This window comes from Erinaceus europaeus, chromosome 2 (genome assembly GCF_950295315.1).
Source record: "Erinaceus europaeus chromosome 2, mEriEur2.1, whole genome shotgun sequence".
Taxonomy (NCBI): domain Eukaryota; kingdom Metazoa; phylum Chordata; class Mammalia; order Eulipotyphla; family Erinaceidae; genus Erinaceus; species Erinaceus europaeus.
Window position 1 is genome coordinate 30,974,781 of NC_080163.1, and position 26,858 is coordinate 31,001,638.

The 26,858-nt window shown below is 38.2% G+C and overlaps 1 protein-coding gene across 4 annotated transcripts; it reads left to right on the forward strand.

Annotated features, from left to right (window-relative positions):
* The first annotated feature begins 825 nt into the window (after positions 1–825).
* Positions 826–12,511, forward strand: CTXN3 (cortexin 3). 4 transcript variants are annotated; one of them, XR_009545860.1, is made up of 4 exons: positions 826–1,369; positions 5,122–5,214; positions 10,634–10,759; positions 11,826–11,917. XR_009545860.1 is itself a non-coding variant. In XM_060177526.1 (4 exons), the coding sequence occupies exon 4, from the start codon at positions 11,925–11,927 to the stop codon at positions 12,168–12,170; it is 246 nt and encodes an 81-aa protein (XP_060033509.1). In that variant the 5' UTR covers positions 836–1,369; positions 5,059–5,214; positions 10,634–10,759; positions 11,826–11,924; the 3' UTR covers positions 12,171–12,511. The 4 variants fall into 4 exon arrangements, 3 of the variants coding, with proteins under 3 accessions (XP_060033509.1, XP_016045735.1, XP_016045738.1); XM_060177526.1 differs by having other exon boundaries at positions 836–1,369; positions 5,059–5,214; positions 11,826–12,511; XM_016190249.2 differs by lacking the exon at positions 5,122–5,214 and having other exon boundaries at positions 836–1,369; positions 11,826–12,511.
* Positions 12,512–26,858: the final 14,347 nt, after the last annotated feature.

Sequence of the window (26,858 nt, forward strand, 5' to 3'; positions counted from 1 at the left end):
GTGTGTGTGTGTGTGTGTGTGTGTGTGTGTGTGTGTAAATAAAATAAATCTTATTGGAAAGGAAAATTAGGAAAACATATGGAAAAAGAATGTTTATGTCCTCTTGGGGTTAGGTTTTAACTCTAACACGTTAGCTCTAACATTTAAAATTTGGAAATTCTTAGTTCTGAGGTCTAGCCAGGATTATTTCCTGTTGCCAGGGCTTTCTTTATAAAATGAGCTTTGTTCTGTCTCCTATAGCTACTTGGTAATGGCTGGTATCTCACAAAGGCTGAAAAGATAACATAGCTGACAGGCACAGTCAGACTTTGCTTTAAATATCATGGACCCCATCATTTGGTGGGTGGGTGTTGTTGCTCACTGTGCTTCCTTTTCAACAAAGAAATTAGTGAGTTGCCAAAAAAAAAAAAAAAAGGATGTTCCATCTTAGGGATTTAACTGAATTCTTTCCAGAGGAACACTTTTTTTAAAAAAAAATGAATTTTATCCTAAAATATTTTTTCCAAAATTTTTTAGGCATTTTATCCAAGAAAAATAATTTTAAGTACAGTTTCATGCCTGCCAGGGCCACACAGGGTCAGATGGGCTAAAATAGACTGTGAAGCCAACATCCTACAGTCCATGAAATGTGCAAACAGGTTGTTACAATATGATTCTGTTCTTTTTAAAATTGTCTTAGCTCTTTGTCTCCCATAGTAACTGCTTTCCTGAAAGGTCAATTTCATTTTCCTTAGGAAAAAGCATCTTTCTTCCATCTCCCAAATGTTAAGTTGTTGGTGCCATTCCCCAGAAGTCTTCCCATTAATTAAGTTGGCCTGAAGGTCAGAAGCCATAATCAACATGAACATCAGGTGTTTCAAGGTGCTGACTGACACCCTTAACAGAGGAGCAGTGTCAACAATCAATAAAGAAGAGCAGAGCACTGGTAGATTTATGGCATTGATTTTGAAACGGTATGGGAATGCCCTGTGATTTTTTTCCCGTAGTACTCCTTTTGAATGTTAATGCTTTCTTGAAGATGATTTCAGACACACTGCTAGGATACTGCCTCTACTCACTGAAGCAGAATCCTCTGAAGAGTTGCTGAGGCAGAACTGAAATCATGGCTCGCCTTACAGAAGCAGCCGTATTGGCTAATGATGCCTCACACAAGAAGACGATGCTCCTTTAACTCAGGGGTTTTAATGGGAAGTTTCTAAGCCTGAAACAACAAGCTTCAGAACTGGGGTGTGCCACCAGCTGCCTGCAGCTACCTCTGTCTACTGCTTTAACACAGCTTGGTGGAGAAGAATGGAAACTAAAGAGGCTTGTAACTACCTGTAACCGTTCAACCAGGAAATGGATCAAGTGTTTGTTCAGCCAGATCCAGGTACTTAATGAACATTATGATGGACTAATTAAATGCTTTCTCTTTAACTTTGCAATGTATGCATGGGCAATAATCGGATAGATGTCTTTTAAATCCAAGTTCTGAATTTAAATCTTGCTGTCAGATAAACTCTAATTAAGCAATTGCTAGGTAAAATAAATATCAGAGCATAAAATGGTAATGGTGCCCACTTAAGGTTTATAATTCTACTGATATTAGATAAAGGAGGACTCAAACGGGCTTTTTTCTTTGCTAAGCTGCAGTAAATTATTCTTGAAAATGGTTTGCTCATTACTACACTTTCCCTGTTCATTTAAAATATTCAACTTTCCAAATGTAACAGGGTTGTTTTAATTTGTTTATAAAGGATTACAGTTCAACAACTCATGATGACAGCACTGCTAACCATCCCTGGAGTCCCCAAGTGATGAGCAAAACAGCCCTGGTCTTTTCAGGTATCAGCCAGCAGGCTTTGCCACTATAAAATAGACAAGGAAAGACAGAAAAATGGGTGGAATTTACAAGTTTTTTTTTCCTTTTCCTTTTCTTGCTTGCTTGAAGTTGAAAGTTCAGTTTGCCAGTGATGCCTTTTGATACTCTCTGGTAGTGACTGGGCATGCACATGTGTTTCTGTCATGTTCTCAGTGAGGCTGCAGTTTCTCCCTGCAGTCTCTCAAAAGTCTTCAAGTAGATGTTAGGAGAAAGAAGAAGATAGGGAAGAAGTAAAGCTGTGGTCAGGAATCAAGGCAGAAGGGAAAGGATTGCTAACAGAACGGGGAAGCATGGTGAACAGGAATGACAGGGTCCACTCCCAGGCTAAGCAGGTGTATCCGCAGGCTGCCTTTGCAGTGATGGCCACATGAACAAAATGCCACCCCTCACCGCCCCCTCCCTGGGCAGCAGTGGGGTCTTGCAACAGTTTTGAACTGTCTGTTCACATCTATTTGTAGGCAACCACTTTCATATATCTTTAAAATCATTTTTGTTGGTTATTTTACTCTGTTTTTATTGCATAAAATAATATTTACATTTAGCTGTCCTTTGACTTATGAGGCATTAGGGCTGTTGTATCATAACAGGTGAGCTGTGTTTGGAAAAGAATATGGAAGTTGCCATGTTTGGGGAAGTTTACCACCAAAACAAGGGTAGGCATTGAAATGTATGAAATACCTAGAAAGAACCTGAAACTCTTGCTGAAGTTCTTGGGTGGTCACCAAAAGAGAGATGAATTCTTGCAATTTATAGGAAACATTTTGTATGTTTGTCCTGGAATACAACTGTCGACTGGGCTCATACACAACACTTAACACAGGATTCATAGGCAAATGACTTTTGTCAATGTAGTAATTTGATAACTAGGCAGGTCAAGTTTATGCAGTGTGCTTATAACTTGGGGAGATCTGTAACAGGATTAAGTAGGATGTTTTCATATCTGAGTTGAGAGTAGCTTAGAAGGAGATCTCTGCAAGCAGCAATGCGGCGGAGGCTTCCTTTAGCTCAAAAAGTAGAGTGTGATTCTACTTAACTTCAGTTCAGACAAGTATTGCATTGATTATTAATGCCATGTTTATATTTCAAAAGTCAGTTTCAGAACTGTTCCAGAATAATTTGGCACATTGAGTAAGTTTATTTGGTCCTGTCACTACAAATTCAGTTCTGCCAACCTTGTTGATTCCCTCCTACTACCACCTACAGACTGATCCACTATTCTGTCAGATAAATAAGGTACACAGGATAGCTTTGCAGGACACTGTGTCTATAAACTGGACAAGGCTGTCAGTGTTCTTTCACAATGGACAAACTGTGTTTCACATCTACTTCTGAGAATATGTCAAGTCACATAATTAGGTGTCTGACCTAGAAGTTTAAAAAAATGTATATTGTAATTGTGTGGTTCAGGAACACTTAAAATACAGATAACATTGCTTAACTGCAACATGCATGACAACTTTCTTTTTATTCCAGCATGCCAGGGAGATACTTTCTGGCTAGCAATCTTTGGGGGGGGATGCTTCTTTTTTCTTATCTGGATTTTAAGTTAGGAGCTCTTTAGCGGTAATCTTTATTCTTCTGTGTGCTTGTCTGCATAAAAGGATTAGAAAAAAAATTATTTTTCACAAAACTGGTATAAAGAGAAAACATTCAATGATCACCTTTTATTGAATGCTGACCATGTTCCAGGCAGGGCTACTAATTTACTGCAACTATTACCAGCACAGCCCATTCCAGGAGGCAGGATCCTGGAATAATGACCATGAAAGTGAAATAGTGGAATCAGATGTCTGTGTGGGGTTCCATAAAACAAAGTGCCTGATGTACTTAAACTACTTCTGTTACTGAGATTTTAAAATAAAGAAAAAAAAAAAAGAGAAATGTGCCATTTCTTTACATTTCCTTCAGATAAAATAGGTTCATTTTTTGTGAAAGCATATGAAGGGAAGCTAATTAAGTAAAATGTCTGAAAGATCCCAGTGAAGAAGAGTACAGATATGCATTTGTAATTTCCTGTAAGACATTTAGATTCAGGATATTTTGAATTGCTATTCTTCCCAACCAAAAAAAGCAGATACTGTAAGAAAGGCTTGACACCTTAAACTGAAGACCAACTGCTTAACCCTAACTGATTTTTATGTTTTGAACTTCACCTTCAGCTTTGAGACCCAGACAAATTTAAAAGCACTAAATAACAGGTTTTCAAATCACAAGATCTGTGACTACTAAAGTGTCATTGTGACTTGGACTTTCTGTGATTCTTTGAAACAAGGTCTATTTCAAACACAATGGTCTGACATTCCAGTCTGGCTCGATGCATGTTTTTCTTTCCCATCTCTGTATCAGCTGGCTCTTTGAATTTAGTTCCCTGAACTGTAAGCAGCCTGATATTTAATTCAACCTCTGTTCAAGTGGCAATGATCCTAAAGCAGCAAGGATTTCCTTGAGGAGCTTGTTTTATAAGGAGAAGAAAAACCCCACTGAGACTTGTCTTGTAATAGGACTCAGAGAATCCAAGTCCGCTGCAGAATTCCAGGGAAGTGTTCCCAGAGAATGAATGAATAGGAGGCAAACCTCCCATTCCTTTCGTGAAAAGATTGCTCTAGACCTCATTGGGGAGGTAGACTTGAGGTGGACCCTGAGGGAAAGAACAAAGTCTACAGGTGGAAATAGGGTGAGGAGGAGGGCCTCAGGCAGAGAGGATTACAACTAAAAATTTAGAGGTGGGGAGTTGTAGATGTTCAAAGAACAGTGCCTCAGAGCAGATAAAGTGAGGGGCTCTCCTCAGATGTCTCAGACTCAGTCCCTGAGGTACTGGTCACTTTGCACAAAACAAAATAAGAACTGATGCTTTAAAAAAAAAGAATTTAAACTTGCTGTGAACTTAAATCAGAATTTTAGAAAAAACCCGTTGCTGGAGTATCTTCTGGTTGGTGACCCAGAATAGGGAGGTTGTAAGACCCGTAACGGGGTTTGTATATGGACTAGGGCTTTGGACACTAGAATACAAAGGAGAGAGGAGGTTGGAACCACGTGTCTAGCTACAGTAAGAAGTGTAGGGAGAAATGGAGAGGGCCTCTTTGAAAATCACTGAGACAAAAACAAGTGGCTAATAGTGAGATGACTGTGGTTAAGATGAGCAGCTCCCATGGGGCTTCACAAGTAATTCAAGGGTATTCACACTTTGACTGTCACAGAGTCTCCAGACCTAGACTCGAGAAAAAGAACTGATTTTCAGAAAACAATATCCTTTAATGAAGGTTTCCTTAGACCTTGTTACCTGAGCACTTACAGACAGACCTGGTGAAGATGAGCTGCTGATGGGAGAATCCAGTCAGTATGAAAATACTGCAGTGAGTAACTATGCTTTTTAATATTTAAAGTAACTGCATTTTTTCATTGTTAATATTGATGATGAATCTGTAAAACCATTTTTGAAAGATTTTACCCAAATTTTACTACTCATCTAAATAAAATATTTCATTATTCTGAAAAAATAATTTCATTTACCAAAAGGGGGCATTCTATTCCAACAGACTTTAAAATTGTTTTCATGTCTTGATGGCAGAGAAGGACCTAGTGGGGGTTGTATTGTTATGTGGAAATGTTATACATGTACAAACTACTGTATTTACTGTAAACCACTAATTCCCCAAAAGGAAAAAAGAATTCATGTCTTTGAGTATTTTAGTACTGTGGTAGTCAAGTGTATTTATTTTTCTGCATCTCATTAACTCTGGTGCTTCTTTTAACTTAAACATGCTGTTGAACTTTCCAAATTTGTACATTATTGATTAGTTGATTGTAAGCTTAAAATTAAGCAGGCTCCTCCACGAATTTCTGTCAACTCTTGGCAAAATTTATTTCTGAATTTCTGCATTCCCATATCTATTTTTAACCATCTCCTGATTTTTCTCATCTCTATTCAGCATCCCTAACTCTCCCCAGGACTATCTGGCTGGGATATCTGATCATTGTACCATATGCTTGCCCACTCCCTCCCAAAGGTCCTAATATCTTTTAATTTCCAGTAAGACCTTCCATCAGTTTTCTTCCTATCTTTCAAGTTTCCACCTCTTCAAGTGGAAAAAATTTACAAGGACAAATTTGTACCAGTGTCTTAATGTACTACTTTTCTTGTTGAAATGTTGCAATTTAACATGAACTATATTGCTGATTTCACACAGAGCAATACTTTAATAGAGACTTGGGCAGCACAGTATACTGAAAGAGGAGATAACTTTATAAGAGGTATCTATTATTTTATCTGTTATTATTATTATTTCTATTTTCTCATCAATTTTATTTTATTTTTATTTTTGTTTTTATTTTTTGCCTCCAGGGTTATCACTGGGACTTGGTACCTACATTGCTAATCCACTGCTCCTGGATGCCATTTTTTCCCTTTAGTTGCCCTTGTTGTTATATAGTTGTTGTTATTATTATTGTTGTTGGACAGGACAGAGAGAAATGGAGTGAGGAGGGGAAGACAGAGGGGGGAGAGAAAGATAGACACCTGATGACCTGCTTCACTGCTTGTGAAGGTATGCCTCTGCAGGTGGGGAACCGGGGGCTCGAACCTAGATCCTTAAGCTGGCCCTTGCGCTTCACATCATGTGCACTTAACCCGCAGTGCTACTGCCTGGCCCCCGATTTGGTATATTTGTAAAGGGTTAGTGGTGAAGGGGGTAAAGAATATGTATTTTTATTTTGATAAGCTTCTCAAAACAAGTAATCAGGCTGCAAAGAAGGTTAACCATATCCTTGCATCTTATCTTTTATCAGCTTAGAGTGGTATAATTACAATTCAAAACTGACTATGTTTATGTAGATGTATTTCTAATTTATTGATTTAAACCCAAGTTCATAGTAGTATAAAATTTGAGTGAATTGCAGGAAAATATAGAAACAGGCTGGGGGTATGGATTGACCCTTAAACACCCATGACTAGTGGAGAAGCAATTACAGAAGCCAGACTTCCAACCTTCTGCTCCACAGAGAGACCTTTGGTCCATACTCCCAGAAGGATGAAGAATGAGGAAGCTTCCACTGGAGGGGAGGGGATATGGCATGCTGATAGTGGGAGTTGTGTGAATTGTATCTCTCTCATCTCACAGTCTTATCTATCAATTATCAAATCACTAATAAAAGAGAGAGAGAGAAGCTGAAAACAACTGAGTGGGTTTATAGTTTTGCAGCTATATGTATATAAGATTACACCCACCACCAGCAAAATTCCAGTATTGTGACACCAAAGAGATTCCTCTATCTATCCCATTTGTTCTTTCCCATTCTCTCTCTGAACCACCACATTAAAAAAAAAAAATCTTTATTGGGGGATTAGTGATTTACAGTAGACAGTAAAATACAATAGTTTGTACATGCATAACATTTCCCAGTTGTCCACATAACAATACAACCCCCGGGAGGTCCCCCTCTGCCATCATGTTCCAGAACCTGAACCCTCTCCACATCCTAGAGTCTTTACTTTGGGGCAATACACCAACTCCAGTCCAAGTTCTGCTTTGTGTTTTCCCTTCTTATCTTTTTTTCAACTTCTGCCTATGAGTGAGATCATCCCACATTCATCCATCTGTTTCTTTCTTTCTTCTATTTTTTAAATGATATTTATTTATTTTGTCTCCAGGATTATCACTGGGGTTTGGTGCCTGTACTACGAATTCACTACTCCTGGAGGCTATTTTTTTCTTTTTGTTGCCCTTGTTGTTTATCATTATTACTGTTGTTGTTATTGCTGTTGTTGTATAAGATAGAGTTAAATCAAGAGAGGAGGGGAAGACAGAAAGTGGGAGAGAAAGATAAGCGAGACCTACAGATATGCTTTACCGCTTGTGAAACACCCCCCCCACACACACAAGTGAGGAGCTAAGTTCGAACTGGATTCTTATGCGGGTCCTTGCACTCTGTGCCATGTGTGCTTACCCTGCTGTACTACCACCTGGCCCCCATCCTTCTGTTTCTGACTTATCTCACTTAACATGATTTCTTCAAGCTCCATCCAAGATGGGGTGAAGAAATCGCCATTTTTAATAGCTGAGTAGTATTCCATTGTGTATATATAACACAACTTACTTAGCCATTCATCTGTTGTTGGATACCTGGGTTGCCTCCAGGACCACCACATTTTTCAGAGTATTAGTTTATTTTATTTTCAACTCCAAGGTTATTGCTGGGGCTCACTGCCTGCACTACGAATTCACTGCTCCTGATGGCCATTTTTTCCCATTTTTTTCTTTTATTGGATAGGACAGAGAGAAATTGAAATGGGAGGGGAAGACAGAGAGGGGGAAGAGAAAGATAAACACCTGCAGATGTGCTTCACCGCTTATGAAGCAACCCTCCTGCAGGTGGGGAGCCAAGGGCTCAAACCCAGATCCTTGCATGGGTCCTTACACTTCCTACTATGTGAACTTAACTGGGTGTACCACTGTCTGGCCCTGTGTCTTACTTTAAAATTGATCTTTAAATCACTGTAATACTTGATTTCTCTCTGAGAAGCCAGGTCCCAGACTGGAAGATTGAGCAGGACCATGTGATTGATAACCAAAATTTGGATGGCCAGATTAATTGCCGGAGTTTCTTGGAATAAATGATGTTTTGGTTATAAAACCCAAATTATAGGAGAAGTTTAGGAAACATGAAGTGTTGACCTAAGAGAAAATGATTTTATGTTTTGCCTTATATGATGGAGAAGGCCGAGGAAGACTATTCCTGGGTGTCAAGATAACAGTCAAGTGTGGACTAGCAGCAGGAAGGGAAGGAATAAACAATATATTTCTATTCTAGTCAGTCAGTGTAGGGGGCCATTACCACAGGTTTAAAAAGTTCTATATGTAGCTCTTTGTGGTTCTCATTGAATTTTACAAATTCAGAGATCTTCATGTTGTCAATCTGCACAGTTAATGATTTTAATTTTCTTATATTTTCTTTTTGGATTATGTCATATTTTCATAAAGAAATTTCTGAAGATACTAAGACTGTAGCTTAAATTCAGCTGGGGAAAACAGATGTGGTGTTGGATTTTAGCAAACCAGTGTGTAGGGAAGGTTTTAAAGTGAGAGATTCCTTAGCAGATCATGAAAACACAAGAAAGCATAGCAAGATGCCTTGGTCATCTATACCTGAATGTCAACCATTGCTTTCTTTTGACCCAACCATTGGGAAATTTTAAGTGTTTGAGTCCATTTTGAATATTTGGGGGTGGGTACATAGGAGCCCAATTAGAAAGTAGTCTTGGAAGTTCTGGCTACACTTTCCCTCCCCAATCACCCCCAGTTATATATTGAGGAGAATCAATGCCCAAGACTAAGGCTATTTGAAAACAAGCAAGAGTGGAGGGGATAGGACACAGAACTCTGGTTGTGGGAACTGTATGGAATTGCACCCTTGTTATCTTACAATCTTGTTAATTATTATTAAATAACCAAGAAAAAATTAAAACTAACAAGCACATACACATACACAAAAGGAAGCCCAATTGACTAATATCCTCAAGGTTATTATTTCTAAAAAGTATAAACTTATTCCCTGTATTAATTCAAAATAAACATGAATCATAAATTAATCTGTTGCAACTATTCAAGTCCTCAAAAATTTCCAGAGTCACGGGGCTACCAAAATACACCCCCCTCTCCAAACTGGTGACTCTTTACTCCCAGAGTCTGGAAATAATTCTCTTTATAAACTACTTTTTAAACTTCAAAGTGTTGTCATTTATGGAAACTATTACTAAGGCTGTTAATGCCATACTTCAAGGCAATGACAATAAGTTAACTGGAGAAACAGTGTCATAATTTCTATTTTTACTTAATTGCTTTTTTCACTAAGCATGTTTTCTCTTGAACTCATGTTAATTTGGATAACCAAACACTCTGCCATATAATATTTCTTACTGACTCATAAATCAGTATGCCGTATGATTTTTTATCTGTTAATGCTTTATGTAGATATTTTCCTTTATAAAATTTAGTTTAGGGGGTCAGGCACAGCTGGTTGAGTGCACACATGCTACCATATGCAATAACCTGGGTTCAAACCCCCACTGGTAAAGCAGGACTGCTGGTTACTCCCTCTCTCTCCCTTTCCCCACTCAATTTCTTTCTGTTCTATCAAGTAAAAAGGAAAAAAAAAAAGGAAATAAACACCTTAATTTTCGACCAGTATATGGAAATAATTATATTTCATCTTTCTCCATTTCACCATCTCCATCAAATGGTCTTAAATAAGAATTATTTTTATACAGCCAATCAATTTATTTTTTCCCATAGCACAGGTCTCAAGGCAGGTCAAATATTGAATCTGATCTTTGTTTTCTGAAGATAAAAGAATAAGCAGCAGTAGCTAGCTGTGTTGGGAGTCTGAGACACCTCCATTCTTCCTTGGTCCAGTAAGAGAAAGCCAAAAGAAGCATCCTTGTTCCCTTATCCATATTTTATGTGAAAAGAAACTGCTCCCCCCTGCCACCGAATATATTGTTCAAATGACTTCCACAAACATCTGCTATTGTTAGTGTACTGTGAGATGGCCAGGCATTTTCCCATCAGTTTTAGAGCTTAGTGACCTCTCAAAATTCCATACTCATTGAGGAGTAAAGTGGAAGCTAGGCACTAAAACACAGAGCTGAATGATTCCCAAGAGTTTCTACATTAAACACCTTTTCCAGTCCGTTTTCTTGCACTGGGACCAAAGGGCTCTCTATTTTCATGCAGTTTGTAGTAAAATAACCATTATATATGTTGTGTTTACCTACAGCCCTGGCATATAATTGTTCATTCATGACACTATTGTAAGAATCTGAGCTATCTTATTGGAAGGAAGCTGGAAAAGACTTGGCAAGAAAGGCTGGCTTTGGATGTCAAGTTGGCAACAGACCCTGAGGTCAATACTCTCTTGAATATTTTTCATCTTCTGTATTCTGGTGGCATTCTCTGCTCATCCTTTCTGGTTCCAAGTAGCTGCTCTTCAGAACAATTTGTCAATTCCATGAAAAAGTGAAATATTTTTTACCATAACTATACAAAATTAAGTATCGATGTTGAAAAAGTACAGAGACCTCTCCTTTCTTAAAAACATGACTGTGAACTAGAAAATGAAAGGTTGTCAGCCTAAAATATTCCTAGCTATGACTGCAGAATGCAAGCTCAGACTGGCAGGGATACAGAGGCTACACAGGCTTCTGTGCTGAATATGGGCCCCAGATCAAATTGATGGGGTTTATAGTTAACAACAGTTATATGTTTTTCCAATATTTGGGAGCTACTTTCTGAGCAGATGCAGCTTTCTAGTCCTATTTCCAACTCTGACAGCATCTTCCCAGACAATACCTTTAGTCCACCTTTATGTTAGCTGTCAGACTCAGGCAAAAATTAGTAAGGTCATCGGCCCCATAGAATATTCCTAAAGTTGACCTACTAACTTTTTCCAAAATGTCTTACCTTTAGATTCCTGACTGTTAAACAGTTAAGCAGTTTGTTCTGCTTTAATTATTAATGCTTTTTCAGCTACCAAGTTGCAGATGCTTCCATGATGCCAACTTGACTTACCTAGAGAGATGACCTCACCAATGTACCCTGGAACCTTACCTCTCCAGAGCCCTCCCCAACTAGGGAAAGGTAGAAACAGGCTGGGAGTATGGACTGACCTGCCAATGCCCATGTTCAGCAGGGAAGCAATTACAGAAGCCAGACCTTCCACCTTCTGCACCCCATAATGAGCCTGGGTCCATGCTCCCAGAGGGATAAAGAATAGCAAGGAGGGGATATGGGATATGGAACTCTGGTTGTGGGAATAGTCTGGAATTGTACCCCTCTTATCCTATGTTCTTGTTGATCATTACTAAATCAATTAAAAAGATTAATTAAGTTATGCTAAATAAATTTTTTTTAAAAAAGAAAAGGTTGCTACTTAGTGGTTATTTCCCTCTTTCCCTTTTCTTTCTTGACAGGTAACTCAGCCTTTCCAAGGCACGGCCATCATGATTGCAGCAGGCCAATGATGGAAGAACAGGAAACTGGCAGATCTTGTGCTCCAGCTTCTCTGGATCATGGATGGGGGGCAACCTGTCCCATCACTCTTAGTGCCCCTTGGGAATACATCATCAGACTCTAGCATGTCTATGGAGCAGAAAATAACATTTGTTTTTGTGATTCTGTTGTTTATTTTCTTGGGCATCCTCATTGTCAGGTGCTTCCGGATTCTTCTGGACCCATATAGGAGCATGCCAACCTCAACCTGGGCAGATGGACTTGAAGGCCTAGAGAAAGGGCAGTTTGACCATGCCCTTGCTTAGTATGGAGGGCCTAGGCTTCTCTCCTGAGGAGAAGTGCTTTCTGTCTGAGCATGAAATTCTCTTACACAATAATCTTAACAAATTAAGTTTTAACACTATCTTACCCTAGCATCACAATCTATTTTCAGTAGCATGCCATTGTGTTAAAGACATTTAAGGATATTGAAATTGTATGTGTACGTGGTATATTACTTAAAATGAAGGAATACATTTTATGTTTACTCAGTGAATAAATACTGTTCATTGCATGTGATAGTAGAACCAAAAGCACTGATATCAACATAAACTTTGCCGTACAAAGGACTATGTGAGCTGAGAATAAAAGGTCAGACTGGACCTGATATGAGTCTGGTAACAGGGCCGTGAAGAGGTTTTCTCACATTAATTGTGTCTCTGTTTATTTTATTTTCACTGTATCTCAGGCCTGGGAAAAGAATTAGGAAGATCACACTGAGTGGACACAAAGGAAGACCTTGATTTCTCCTACAGTAAAACATACTAGGAAGCAAAAGAAGGACTTACAAAGGAGTGGTCTATCCTTGGAAAGTGTGAGTGAGGATAGAATAATTTTAATTTTCAAATAAAACTAAAGGACGTTTAGTAAAAATATTTACCAGTCCATATACATTCTACCTAGTCATACTAATAACATGTATAGAAATAACTCTGCATACGCAGAATTTACTTTATTTGCAAAAATGATTGAAATAATAGGTTGCAAGTGCAGCTTCAAGTCTGTTTGTTTCTGAAATAAATGTTAATTATTTAGAGGAGAAGACTTTTATGACCTTCAGAGGAATGCGTGTATGACTGAATATAGCAACCGAATAAAACTTTTCAAAAACCAAAAATGTCTCTTCTCTGCTCTCTTATTTCACTGAGCTAAATGTATCAGGGGCAGAGCATTATACCTAGGGTCAGGGTTACCAATGTTGAGAGAATATAAGCAAAGACTATGGAAATCTATCTAATTAAACTCTTTCCAGTTTAAGGAAAGCACCCATAACTGTCCTGTACACGTATAATCTATTTTTTTAATTCATAGATTTTCTTCTTCTGATGAGTTTTAAAAGTCATTAGGTTATTCCTTTGCTATTCTATTTATTATGGCTGTTAAAAACTTTATATTTTACTCCATTCTATGTCACATGATAATCCTGTGAAATTTTTTCATTTTCTTTTTTTTTTAATTTTCATTTATAAAATGTAAACACTGACAAGACCATAGGATATGAGGGACACAATTCGACACAATTCCCACCACCAGAACTTACTATCCCCTACCCTTTCCTTATAGCTTCCCTATTCTTTAGCCTTCTGGGAGCATGGACCCAGGGTCATTATAGGGTGTAGGAGGTGGAAGGTCTGGATTCTATAATTACTTCCCCACTGAACATGGGTGTTGACGGGTCAATACATACTCCCAGCTTGTCTCTCTCTTTTCCTACTGGGGTAGAGCTCTGGGGAGGTGGAGTTCCAGGGCACAATGGTGGGTCATTTGCTCAGGGAAGTCTGGTCAGCACCATGGTAGCATCTGGAACCTGGTGGCTGCAAAAGAGTTAAGCTATAAAGTCAAACAATTTATTGACTACTCATGAATCTAAAGGCTGGAATATTGCAGATGAAGATTTGGAGTCTCCATTTTTGAAAAGTTAGTAAGACTATTTTAGGTATATTCCTAGGGGCCTATGACTCTATTAGTTTTTGCCTGAGCCTGACATCTAAAATGCAGGTGACCCATACAATCTGTTTTAAGCACTACTTAGAGTTAATGAAAAGTCATTTATGAAAACATCTTATTTCAATTCATGTCATAAATAAAAATTGTCTCTAAATTCCTTAGGCTATATTTATAGCTATTCTCTTCTACTTTTTTCTCAGTTATAATTTTTTTATTTAAATAATTTAACAATCCAACTATGCCTTTAAAAAGTACTCCTTAGGTAAAAAACATTTTTTTGTGTCTTATATTAAAATTATTATTTAAGGACCTCCTACCCAAATCATTCCCTCCATAGCCTGCCTTGATCTTTTCCTGTACTTTAAAAGATAAAAACCCAACTCTTCATCTGCACTATTCCAGCCTTTAGGTTCATGATTAATCAACAATTTGTTTTGCTTTGTATGTTAATTCTCTTTTCAGCCACCAGGTTCCAGATGCTAGCATGATGCCAACCAGACTTCCCTGGACAGACAACCCCACCAATGTGTCCTGGAGCTCGCTTCCCCAGTGCCCCACCCCACTAGGGAAAGATAGGCTGGAAGTATGGATTGACAATGGCCATGTTCAGTGGGGAAGCAATTACAGAAGCCAGACCTTCCACCTTCTGCATCCTACAATGGCCTTGGGTCCATACTCCCAGAGGGTTAAAGAATAGAAAAGCTATCAGGGGAGCGGATGAGATACGGAGTTCTGGGTGTGGGAATTGTATGGAGTTGTACCCCTCTTATCCTATGGTTTAGTCAATGTTTCCTTTTTATAAATGAAATAATAATAATAATAAGAAGAAGAAGAAGAAGAAAGGTATGTGGAACAACTAAAAATAAGTAGAATGGTATAACTGAACGGTAGCAGATCGTACACAGAACTGTGTGATCATTACTATTCTCTAATTCCAAGATTCTAGACCTAATAGCACTCAGTCTCCCTTTCCTTACAATATCTAGTTTACTTTGGTCCCTAAAGATTTTTCAGTTATGGATATTTCATATAAATGAATCACAGACTATGTGACCTTTTGTATCTAATGTCTTTCATTTAGCTTGTTTTCAATAGATTCATCATACACAGATAGCATGATCAACACTTCATTCCTATTGTATTCCTTTTCTGTTTAGATTACATTGTGCTTATTGGCTATCATGAAGAATGCTTTATGAACATTTACACACAAGTTTTTGTATGAATATGTGGTTTTTTGCATTAACATTTTTTATTGATTGGTATTTATTCATTAGATAGAGAGATAAATTGAGAAATTTAGAGGGGAGGAAGAGAGAGAGAGAGAAAGGGGAGAGAGAAAGAGAGAAATACCTGCAGCACTGCTTTACTGCTCATGAAACTTTACCTCCTCAGGTGGGGACTGGGTGCTTGAACCGGGATCCTTGTGCAAGGTAACATGTTCTACCAGGTGTACTAGTACCAGTCCCTGGCCATTTTGTAAACTACAGACATGGCTCAAGTGTTAATCCTGTTCTCAGAAGCAATTTCTTAGGCATGGAGAAGGCAGTTTTTTTTTTTTTCTTATTTTAATCAATTCACTATTTGTTAACTTCATTCAATATATGCTTACATTTTACCTATTCAAGCCAGGCACTAGCTTAGCTTTTCAAGAAAAAAAAAAAAAAGAAATTGCTCAGATCAGATCAGATAGATGGGGTTACAGTCAACAATATTTATACACCTTTCCCATATTTGGGAGCTACTCTCTTTCCTAATCCAGCTTTCTGAACCTTTTTCCAGCCATGACATCATCTCCCTGGACAATAAGTAGGATCCACCTGCATATCAGACTTCAGGCTCAAGGGAAAAACAAACAAGCAAGCAAAAACCAGTATAGCCACATACCCTTTGGAATATAACTAAAATATGCCTACTGGCTATCTACAGAATGGAGACCCCCGAACTCTTCATCTGAACTATTTCAGCCTTTAGGTTCATGATCTGGCAACAACTTATTTGGCTTTATATGTTAATTCCCTTTTCATCCACTAGGTTCCAGATGTTAGCATGATGCCAACCAGATATCCCGGGACAGATGACCACACCAATGTGTCCTGGAGCTCTGATTCCCCAGAATCCCACCCCATTAGGGAAAGAGAGAGGCAAGTGTGGATCGACCTGTCAATGCCCATGTTCAGCGGGAAAGCAATTACAGAAGTCAGACCTTCCACCTTCTGCACCCCATAATGACCCTGGGTCCATACTCCCAGAGGGATAAAAAGCAGTAAAGCTCTCAGGGGAGGGATAGGATATGGAGTTCTGGTGGTGGGAATTGTATGAAGTTGTACCCCTCTTATCCTATGGTTTTGTCAGTGTTCCCTTTTTAAAAATAAATAAATAAATAACAAGGGCAACAAAAGGGAATAAATAAATAAATATTAAAAAAGAAATGAAAGCATTTTCACTTATCACTTAGGTGTAACAGCTAATCATCATGGGTATATTTCATAGAATGAATTTGATGGGTTCTCTCTCTTTCTCTCTCCCTCTGTATTTCACTCTTCCCTCTTGATTTCTCTCTGCCTCTACCTAGTCAATTTAAAAAATGCTGAATTATATGTTACTGTTTCATTTAACTTTTTTTGAAAGACTGAGGCTCCTTCCCTAAGTAGTTGCATCACTTTACATTCCCACTTACAATGTATGAGAGCACTGATTCTATTCTTAGCTCCTTCCAGCTACTAAAATTTCTTCTTTAGTTATACATTTATAATTACACGTACTTTAGGAATGAATCAGATTAAAAAGTATGAACTACCTAGTAGGTTCTATACACTATAAATGTATTGATCCTCTCATAAATCTTCTAGATCTAAAATAAATCACTGATGCTAATCTGTGGTCATCCTGTAGTCCAATGACTTGCATAATTTTTTTTTGTATCTTACTCATACAAATTTCTTTCTAGATGTGGGCTAGAATAATCAAGAAAGTATTCCACGAGACAACTCAGGTATAAAATATGTACATGTTCAAGTGCTTGCTACACAGATTTATAAAAATGTATTTACTATTATGAAGTAAATTAGATATTGACTTAAAAATATGGAAGTATTTTAGATAAATACTAAAGGAAAAAGAGAGACCCATAAGGTAAGAAAAGGAGGCATGGACTCATCTGGGCAGTGGGGATTCACATGGGAAGGATAACAGTGGACTTAAATACCAGTATGTCAGTCCTAAATGCCAGTAAAATGTGGGAGTCACTGTAGATTTATGAGAAAGAAAAGGACACGAAGAGTGGTTGTCTGCACCTTTCCTCAGGGTAACACTGTGATCTCTTACAATGGTGACAGACTGAAATAGAGTTCTATCCTCTACCAGACCTTTGAGTACAGGATTGCCAGTAAGTGCCACACAGCTTCCCAAAGCCTGCTCTTCCTTTCTTCCCTTTATTCCCCACTCTATTTTTATTTCTCCTTCTCATATTACTGTGCCTTATTCAGTCTCCCCTCACTGGATCTCCCCTTCCTTCACCCCCCACCCCCCTTATCTAGAGCAACAGTACCATAACAAGTGATAAAGAGCTTTGGGCTAGTCAGAGTAAATTGATCCCTCCCATGAGAAGTGCTAACTCTCTGTTTTAGTTACTCAGGGCTCCTTGGGGTGAACAGCACATCTCTAAAGGTCACACAAACCCTCTCACCAGGCTTCTGGCTACAGGAATTACAATGCAGCATTTTGCCTACATTACACGATATTTATAACAAATGCAGCTGCTCTTTATCATGTATATCTGCATCCCAGAATGAAAGAAAAATTACTTTCTCAAGGTCACTATAGGATAGAGCTGACTTTGATTCAGGGAAAATAAAATGTGGCAAACATTCTCAGTCCAAGTTCTAAAGCACAATCTGATGGCTCATGCCCCCAGAACACCCTAAGTTCAAGATCAACATTACTCTCTCCAATAGAACTTAAAAAAAAAAAAATCCAAAACATGACTAAAGTAAATTTAACACGGAGTGTAAGGAGATTTAAGTTGACTCCTACTGTTAAACTAATGAACATTCCAAGTCAGATCATTCTTTAGTTTAAGGGTTAAAGCTAAGACAAAATAAGCAACATTTTTAGGAGGCAGACGTTAGTTCAGATGCTTATGTATGCAGGAAAAATACATATTTTTTAATTCCTTCTTAGAGGATTAATTGCACAGTCTTTTTGTAGCTATTCAATTATCTGACACTATAATAAGGGAAATATGGGAGAGCTGGTGGTGGGAATTGTGTGGAGTTGTACCCCTCTTAACCTATGGTTTTGTCAATGTCTCCTTTTTATAAATAAAAAAGGGCAACATGTTTGATGGATAATTAGGAAAGAATATTTAAAAGATTTAAAATAAAGTTGTTTTAAAAAATAAAGTTTTTAAACTATAAGTAGAAATGGAACATTATCGAGTATCTTATAAAATACAATAGTAGGACTGTGTACAGCCTAAGTCTGAAAACTATTCACAATTATCAGATATTTAGGTTAAAATTTATAGTTCTTGGATATGTAATCACAGCAGAGATGGTAAAAGGTTTTGTAGAAATGATACCAACTATGGTTAACTGAATACTAATGCTTACTGGTTTGAAAGACTTATAAAGTAACGCAACGATTGCCACCTCAACATGCTTCAGCTCAGACTGTGTCCAGAGACTTCAGGTGTGGAATGACAGCCCTTCAGCTTCATTACTTGGGTGAGACCTTTCCTTTCATAGTATTCTCTAATTCCATCCCAGGTGGATCACTTTCTAACAAAGTCCCAAAACCTAGATATACACCAGGTTCTGTGAGAGAGAGCATATGTTCACACGTATCCATAAACAAGTGCAAAATATATACCTGAAAGCAGAAGTACACTAGAGTTTGCAGTGAGCACCCCCCCCAACACTTCCTCTCCATGATTCCAACCTTTGGGTCCATGATTGCTCAACAATTTGTTTGGCTTTGTATGTTAACTCTCTTTTCAGCCACCAGGTTCCAGATGCCATTGGGATGCTGGCCAGGCTTCCCTGGACTGAAGACCCCACTAATGTATCCTGGAGCTTCGTGTCCCCAGAGACTCACCCTACTAGGGAAAGAAAGAGGCAGACTGGGAGTATGGACCGACCAATCAAAGTCCATGTTCAGCAGGAAAGCAATTACAGAAGCCAGACCTTCTACCTTCTGCAACCCACAATGACCCTGGGTCCATGCTCCCAGAGGGATAGAGAACGGAAAAGCTATTGGGGAGGGAATGGGATATGGAGATTGGGTGGTAGGAATTGTGTGAAATTGTACCCCTCCTACCCTATGGTTTTGTTAATTTATCCTTTCTTAAATAAAAAATAAATTTAAAAAGAAAGGGAAAAAAAGAAAGATTTATAAAGTAAGAAGTTTCACATGCTCAAGAATCACAGTCTTTTACTGAAACACTTAAGCTTTTATACTATACATATACTGATCCATTTGATGGGGTGAGAAATCTTAGACATCAAGTGTTTTTCCTTGAAAAAGAGCCTGGTGGGACATCTCTTATGGTATCTGTGCCACTGCCTCTGCATGGCTGCCACAAAGAAAATACTACTGATAAGTATTTGTTTTCTGTCTGTTGTCATTAAAGCAAAAATAAAAAGTAGGGGAATACTTCTATGTATATGCAGTCTGGGATCAAACCAAATCATGCCAGGAATGGCCATAGCAGGTTATTGCATACTCATTGGTGAAAATTTTAAAAAGAAAAAAAAAAAAGTCCTGGTGAACATTGAACAAAAGGACATGGTTAAAAGATCTGGATTCATTCTATATCTTTCCAGGTAAAGCCATTATCTTTTTTTTTTCTTTTCAGTTTATATTACAAAGCAGTAGTGGTTAAAACATTGTGGAGTTTGGAACAAACATGGATATATGGACAAATGGAACAAAATAGAGAGCCCAGAACTAAACCCACACATGAATAAGCACATTATATACAGTAAAAGGGCCAAAACTGCCCAAAGATAGTATCTTTAACAAATGGTATTGGATGAATTGGACACCCACATGCAGAAAAATGAAACTAGGCCACTAACTAACACTATGCACTAAAATTAACTCAAAATGTATCAAAGATCTGGATGTTAGACCTGAAACTATAAAATACATAGAAGAATACATAGTGAAGCATTTCAGGACCTTAACATTAAAGATGTATTTGAAGACTCTGCCCCATGGGCTAGTGAAACAAAACAAAAAATGAACAAGTAGGATTATGTCAAATTAAAAACCTTCCACACATCAAAAGAAAATCCCATAAAGACAAACAGGAAGCCCAGCAAATAGGAAAAGATAATTGCACACGGTACTTCAGACTCACGGTTAATATCAAACATCTATAAAGAACTCATACAGCTCAATGAAAAGGAAAAGAAAGGTGTAATAAAAAAAGTGGGCAGACGATATGAATAGATGGTTCTTTAAAGAAGAGATACTGGGAGGGAGGTTCCTGGAAGATGGCGGACTGAGAAGCTGCTAGTGGCTTGAGCTCTGACCACATCTTCTGGAAATGGTAGGATTTTCTGCCTTTAGTAGGCCAGTCAATAAGGGGTCCTAGCAGTAACACCAAGGAGGTGACTATAACTAAATTTGGGTTAAGAATTAGTAGAAAAAAAGGGAACAAAAAATTTTTTCCTTTTAATTATTAAGCACACCGCCTCCCCCCCCCCCAACCAGTCCCTGGGGACCAGCTCCTAGCAGAATCCCCTGCTGAGCTTCTGTCTTTACCAAATTCCTGTCCCACCAGGAATTATCATTCATTCTAAGTCTATACCTTTCGGAAACCTCTGGCCTTTTTGCTTTCTAAGTAGCCAACACCCCCACTTCACCCCACATAGCTAATTAAATAATTAAAAATAAATTAATTAATTAAAAAACTCCTTTCACCGCTCTTTTATGACTGTTCTATTTCTTATCTTTTTCTTTTTTCTCACTCTCTTTCTTTTTTTATTCTTTTTCTCATTCTTGTCATCCTTTCTTCCTTAATCCTACAGTTCCAAAGCCACAGGCCCCAGCCCCCACAACACCAAACAGTGTGCTTTTTTGAATTCAATGATACACATTTGGGAATTATTTTGGGGAAGAATTCTGACTCAGAGAGGACTCTCTATGTGTGTATCTCTGCTCTAGTTCCCTTTTCCCTCTTGTTACCCCTAGAATATACAGTGAATAGTAGACTTGCATAGCTGTTTATTCTTGCTATCCCTTCTTTTTTTCTCTTCTTCTTCACTGGGATTTGGTTACTATTCTTTCACGGACTGGAGAAATTGTTTGGCTAACTGGTAGTGATTAAACTGCTTCAATACTTGCTTCAGTTGCTACTGTAATTCCTGAGGTTGGTGAGTGTAATTCTCATAAAGGTATTTAGTACAGTGTTGCTTGTACTCAAGACCCAACAACTGAGGAACAACAGAGCATAAAAAAAAAAAGAAAAACATAAATCAAAAAAATGGGTAGATCAAAAACAAATAAAACTGGTACTCCAATGAATGAAGACAAGAGCCCAGAAGAAACTACAAATCAGCCAGAAGTAACCATAGATAAGAAAAGTATGCAAGCAATAATAAACTTATTAATCACAGAAATGAAACAACATTGGAGGAAAGGAATGGCAGTATTAGGGAAACAACAGTGGAGACCCCCAAGGAAAATAATGATTATCTTGAGGCAATTAGAGAACTGAAAGCTGAAATAGCTGAACTGAGGAAAGAAGCTGAGGGAAGGGAAAGCAGACTAACAGAAGCAGAAAACAGAATTAGTCAGACAGAGGATGAGTTAGAGAAAACGAAAAAAGAGGTGAAAGAGCTTTAAAAGAGATTGAGAGACACTGAAAACAACAACAGAGACATATGGGATGATCTCAAAAGAAGTAACATTCATGTAATTGGCCTGCCAGAGGAAGAAAGAGAGGAAGGGGAAGCAAACATTCTAGAGGTAATAAAAGAAGAAAACTTCCCAGACCTGAATAACAGAAGGATATCAAGATTCAAGAGGCCCAGAGAGTACCAAACAGAATCAATCCAGACCTGAAGACACATCATAGTCACAATGAGAAGAAGTAAGGATAAAGAAAGGATCCTAAAGGCTGCAAGAGAGAAACAAAAAGTCACATACAAGGGAAAACCCATAAGATTATCTGCAGACTTCTCCACTCAAACTCTAAAAGCCAGAAGAGAATGGCAAGATATCTATTGAGCCCTGAATGAAAAAGGGTTTCAACCAAGGATAATATATCCTGCTAGACTTTCATTCAAACTAGATGGAGGGATCAAAACCTTCTTAGTCAAACAACAGTTAAAGGAGGCAACCATCACCAAGCCAGCCCTGAAAGAGGTTCTAAAAGACATCTTATAAAGAAGAACATCACTACAATACTGGCAATATATCAGAGCAAACAAAAAAAATTTTTTTTTGAACAGTGGCACTACAATACATTAAATCCATAATATCAATAAATGTCAATGGCTTAAACTCACCCATCAAAAGGCACAGAGTAGGGGGATGGATCAGAAAACATAATCCAACCATATGCTGCTTGCAAGAATCCCATCTGTCACAACAAGATAAACACAGACTTAAAGTGAAAGGATGGAAAACTATCATACATGCTAACGGACCACAAAAAAGGGCAGGAACAGCCATTCTCATCTCAGACACGATAGATTTTAAATTAAATAAAGTTATAAAAGATAGGCAAGGACATTACATAATGATTAGAGGATCAATCAGCCAAGAAGACTTAACAATCATTAACATCTATGCACCCAATGAGGGACCATCTAAATACGTCAAGCACTTACTGAAAGAATTTCAAAAATACATCAGTAGTAATACAATAATAGTGGGAGACTTCAATACCCCACTCTCACACTTAGACAGATCAACAAAACAGAGAACCAACAAAGATACAAGAGAATTGAATGAAGAGATTGACAGACTAGACCTCTTGGACATTTTCAGACTCCTTTACCCCAAAAAACTGGAATACACCTTCTATTAAAATCCACATAACACATACTCAACGATAGACCACATGTTAGGCCACAAAGACAGCATCAATAAATTCAAGAACATTGAAATCATCCCTAGTATCTTCTCAGACCACAGTGGAGTAAAACTAACATTTAACAACAGACAGACAATTATTAAAAGTCACAGAATTTGCAAACTAAACAACATACTCCTTAAGAACCAATGGGTCAGAGACTCACTCAAGCAGGAAATTCAAATGTTCCTGGAAACAAATGAAAATGAAGACACAACCTATCAAAATATTTGGGACACAGCTAAAGCAGTACTGAGAGGGAAACTTATAGCCATACAATCACATATTAAACACCAAGAAGAAGCTCAAATGAACGACCTTACTGCACACCTCAAGGACTTAGAGGAAGAGGAACAAAGGAATCCTAAAGCATCCAGAAGGACAGAAATCACTAAAGTTAGAGCAGAAATAAACAACATCGAAAATAAAAGAACCATACAAAAGATCAATGAAGCCAAATGTTGGTTCTTTGAAAGATTAAACAAAATTGACAAACCCCTAGCCAGACTCACCAAACAAAAAAGAGAGAAGACTCAAATTAATAGAATTGTAAACGATGCAGGAGATATCACAACTGACACCACAGAAATCCAGAGAATCCTGCGAAACTTCTATAAAGAACTATACGCCACCAAGCTACAGAATCTGGAAGAAATTGAATAATTCCTAGAAGCATATGCCCTTCCAAAACTGAACCAAGAAGAACTACAAAATCTAAATGCACCAATCACAGACAAAGAAATTGAAACCGTTATTAAGAACCTCCAAAACAACAAAAGTCCTGGACCAGATGGCTTCACAAACGAATTCTACAAAACTTTCAGGAAACAGTTAGTACCCATACTTCTTAAGCTTTTCCATAAGATTGAAGAAACAGGAATACTCCCTTCCACCTTCTATGAAGCCAACATCACCCTGATACCAAAAGCTGACAGGGACACACAAAAAAAGTAATACTACAGACCAATATCTCTGATGAACATAGATGCCAAAATATTAAACAAGATCTTGGCCAACCGGATACAGCAACATGTCAAAAAGATTGTTCATCATGACCAAGCAGGATTTATCCCAGGAATGCAAGGCTGGTTCAACATCCGTAAGTCAATCAATGTCATTCACCACATCAATAAAAGCAAAGCCAAAAACCACATGATTATGTCAATAGATGCAGAGCAAGCGTTTGACAAAATCCAACATCCATTCATGCTCAAAACTCTACAAAAAATGGGAATAGATGGGAAATTCCTCAAGATAGTGGAGTCTATATATAGCAAACCTACAGCCAACATCATACTCAATGAACAGAAGCTGAAAGCATTCCCCCTCAGATCAGGGACTAGACAGGGATGTCCACTGTCACCATTAGCCTTCAACATAGTATTGGAAGTTCTTGCCATAGCAATCAGGCAAGAGAAAGAAATAGGGAGTCGGGCTGTAGTGCAGCGGGCTAAGCGCAGGTGGCGCAAAGCACAAGGACCGACATAAGGATCCCGGTTCGAACCCCGGCTCCCCACCTGCAGGGGAGTCGCTTCACAGGCGGTGAAGCAGGTCTGCAGGTGTCTGTCTTTCTCTCCCTCTCTCTGTCTTCCCCCTCCTCTCTCCATTTCTCTCTGTCCTATCCAACAACAACGACAACAATAATAACTACAACAATAAAACAACAAGGGCAACAAAAGGGAATAAAATAAATATTAAAAAAAATCTTAAAAAAAAAAAGAAATCAAAGGAATACAGATTGGAAAGGAAGAAGTCAAGCTCTCACTATTTGCAGATGATATGATAGTATACATAGAATAACCTAAAGAATCCAGCAGAAAACTACTGGAAGTTATTAGGTAATAAAGCAAGTTATCAGGCTACAAAATCAATGTGCTAAAATCAGTGGCATTTCTTTATGCAAGCACTAAATCTGAAGAAGAAGACATCCAGAAATCACTCCCATTTACTGTTTCAGCAAAATCAATCAAATACCTAGGAATAAAGTTGACCAAAGAAGTGAAAGACTTATATGCTGAAAACTATAAGTCGCTACTGAAGGAAATAGAAACTGATACCAAGAAATGGAAAGATATCCCATGCTCATGGATTGGAAGAATAAATATCATCAAAATGAATATTCTCCCCAGAGCCATATACAAATTTAATGCAATACCCATCAAAGTTCCACCAAGATTCTTTAAGAGAATAGAACAAACACTACAAACATTTATCTGGAACATGAAAACACCCAGAATTTCCAAAAACATCTTAAGGAAAAGAAACAGAAATGGAGGCATCACACTCCCAGACCTTAAACTATATTATAAAGCCATCATCATCAAAACAGCATGGTACTGGAACAAAAATAGGCACACAGATCAGTGGAACAGAATTGAAAGACCAGAAATAAATCCCCACACCTATGGACATCTAATCTTTGATAAGGGGCCCAAAGGATTAAATGGAAGAAGGAGGCTCTCTTCAATAAATGGTGCTGGGAAAACTGGGTTGTAGCATGCAGAAGAATGAAATTGAACCACCTTATCTCACCAGAAACAAAAAATCAACTCTAAATGGATCAAAGACCTAGATGTCAGACCAGAAACAATCAAATACTTAGAGGAAAACATTGGTAAAACACTTTCCCACCTACACCTCAAGGACATCTTTGAGGAATCAAACCCAATTGCAAGGAAGACTAAAGCAGAAACAAACCAATGGGACTACATCAAATTGAAAAGCTTCTGCACATCCAAAGAAACTATAAAACAAACAAAGAGACCCCTCACAGAATGGGAGAAGATCTTCACATGCCAGACATCAGACAAGAAACTAATCACCAAAATATATAAAGAGCTCAGCAAACTTAGCACCAAAAAAGCAAATGACCCCATCCAAAAATGGGCAGAGGATATGAACAAAACATTCACCTCAGAGGAGATCCAAAAGGCTAACAAACATATGAAAAATTGCTCTAGGTCACTGATTGTCAGAGAAATGCAAATTAAGACAACACTAAGATACCACCTCACTTCTGTAAGAATGGCATACATCAAAAAGGACAGCAGCAACAAATGCTGGAGAGGTTGTGGGGACAGAGGAACCCTTTTACATTGCTGGTGGGAATGTAAATTAGTGCAGCCTCTGTGGAGAGCAGTCTGGAAAACTCTTAGTAGGCTAGACATGGACCTTCCATATGATCCAGTAATTCCTCTCCTGGGGTTATACCCCAAGGACTCCATAACACCCAACCAAAAAGAGGTGTGTACTCCTATGTTCATAGCAGCACAATTCATAATAGCTAAAACCTGGAAGCAACCCAGGTACCCAACAACAGATGAGTGGCTGAGAAAGCTGTGGTATATATACACAATGGAATACTATGCAGCTATCAAGAACAATGAACCCATCTTCTCTGACCCATCTTGGACAGAGCTAGAAGGTATTATGTTAAGTGAGCTAAGTCAGAAAGATAAAGATGAGTATGGGGTGATCCCACTCATCAACAGAAGTTGAGGAAGAAGATCTGAAAGGGAAACTAAAAGTAGGACCTGGCCAAATTGTAAGTAGGGAACCAAAGTAATAACCCTGAGGTGAGGGGTAGACATGCAGCTTCCTGGGCCAGTGGGGGGTGGGAGTGGGTAGGAGGGATGGGTCACAGTCTTTTGGTGGTGGGAATGGTGTTTATGTACACTCCTAGTAAAATGTAGTCATATACATCACTAGTTAATTAATACGAGAGGGGAAAAATTAATTGTATGTCTCGAAGTTTTTCAAAACACCAATGAATCTTTTCTCAATATATGCAGTGTAATTGATATGCAGACTCTCTCAAAAGCCTAGACCAAGTAGATCAGAAGCAACCAATAGCACAGCTATATACAAGATACTGGGTACTGTACAGCAAACCCTAACAAAAGGACTTTTCAAAGTTAAC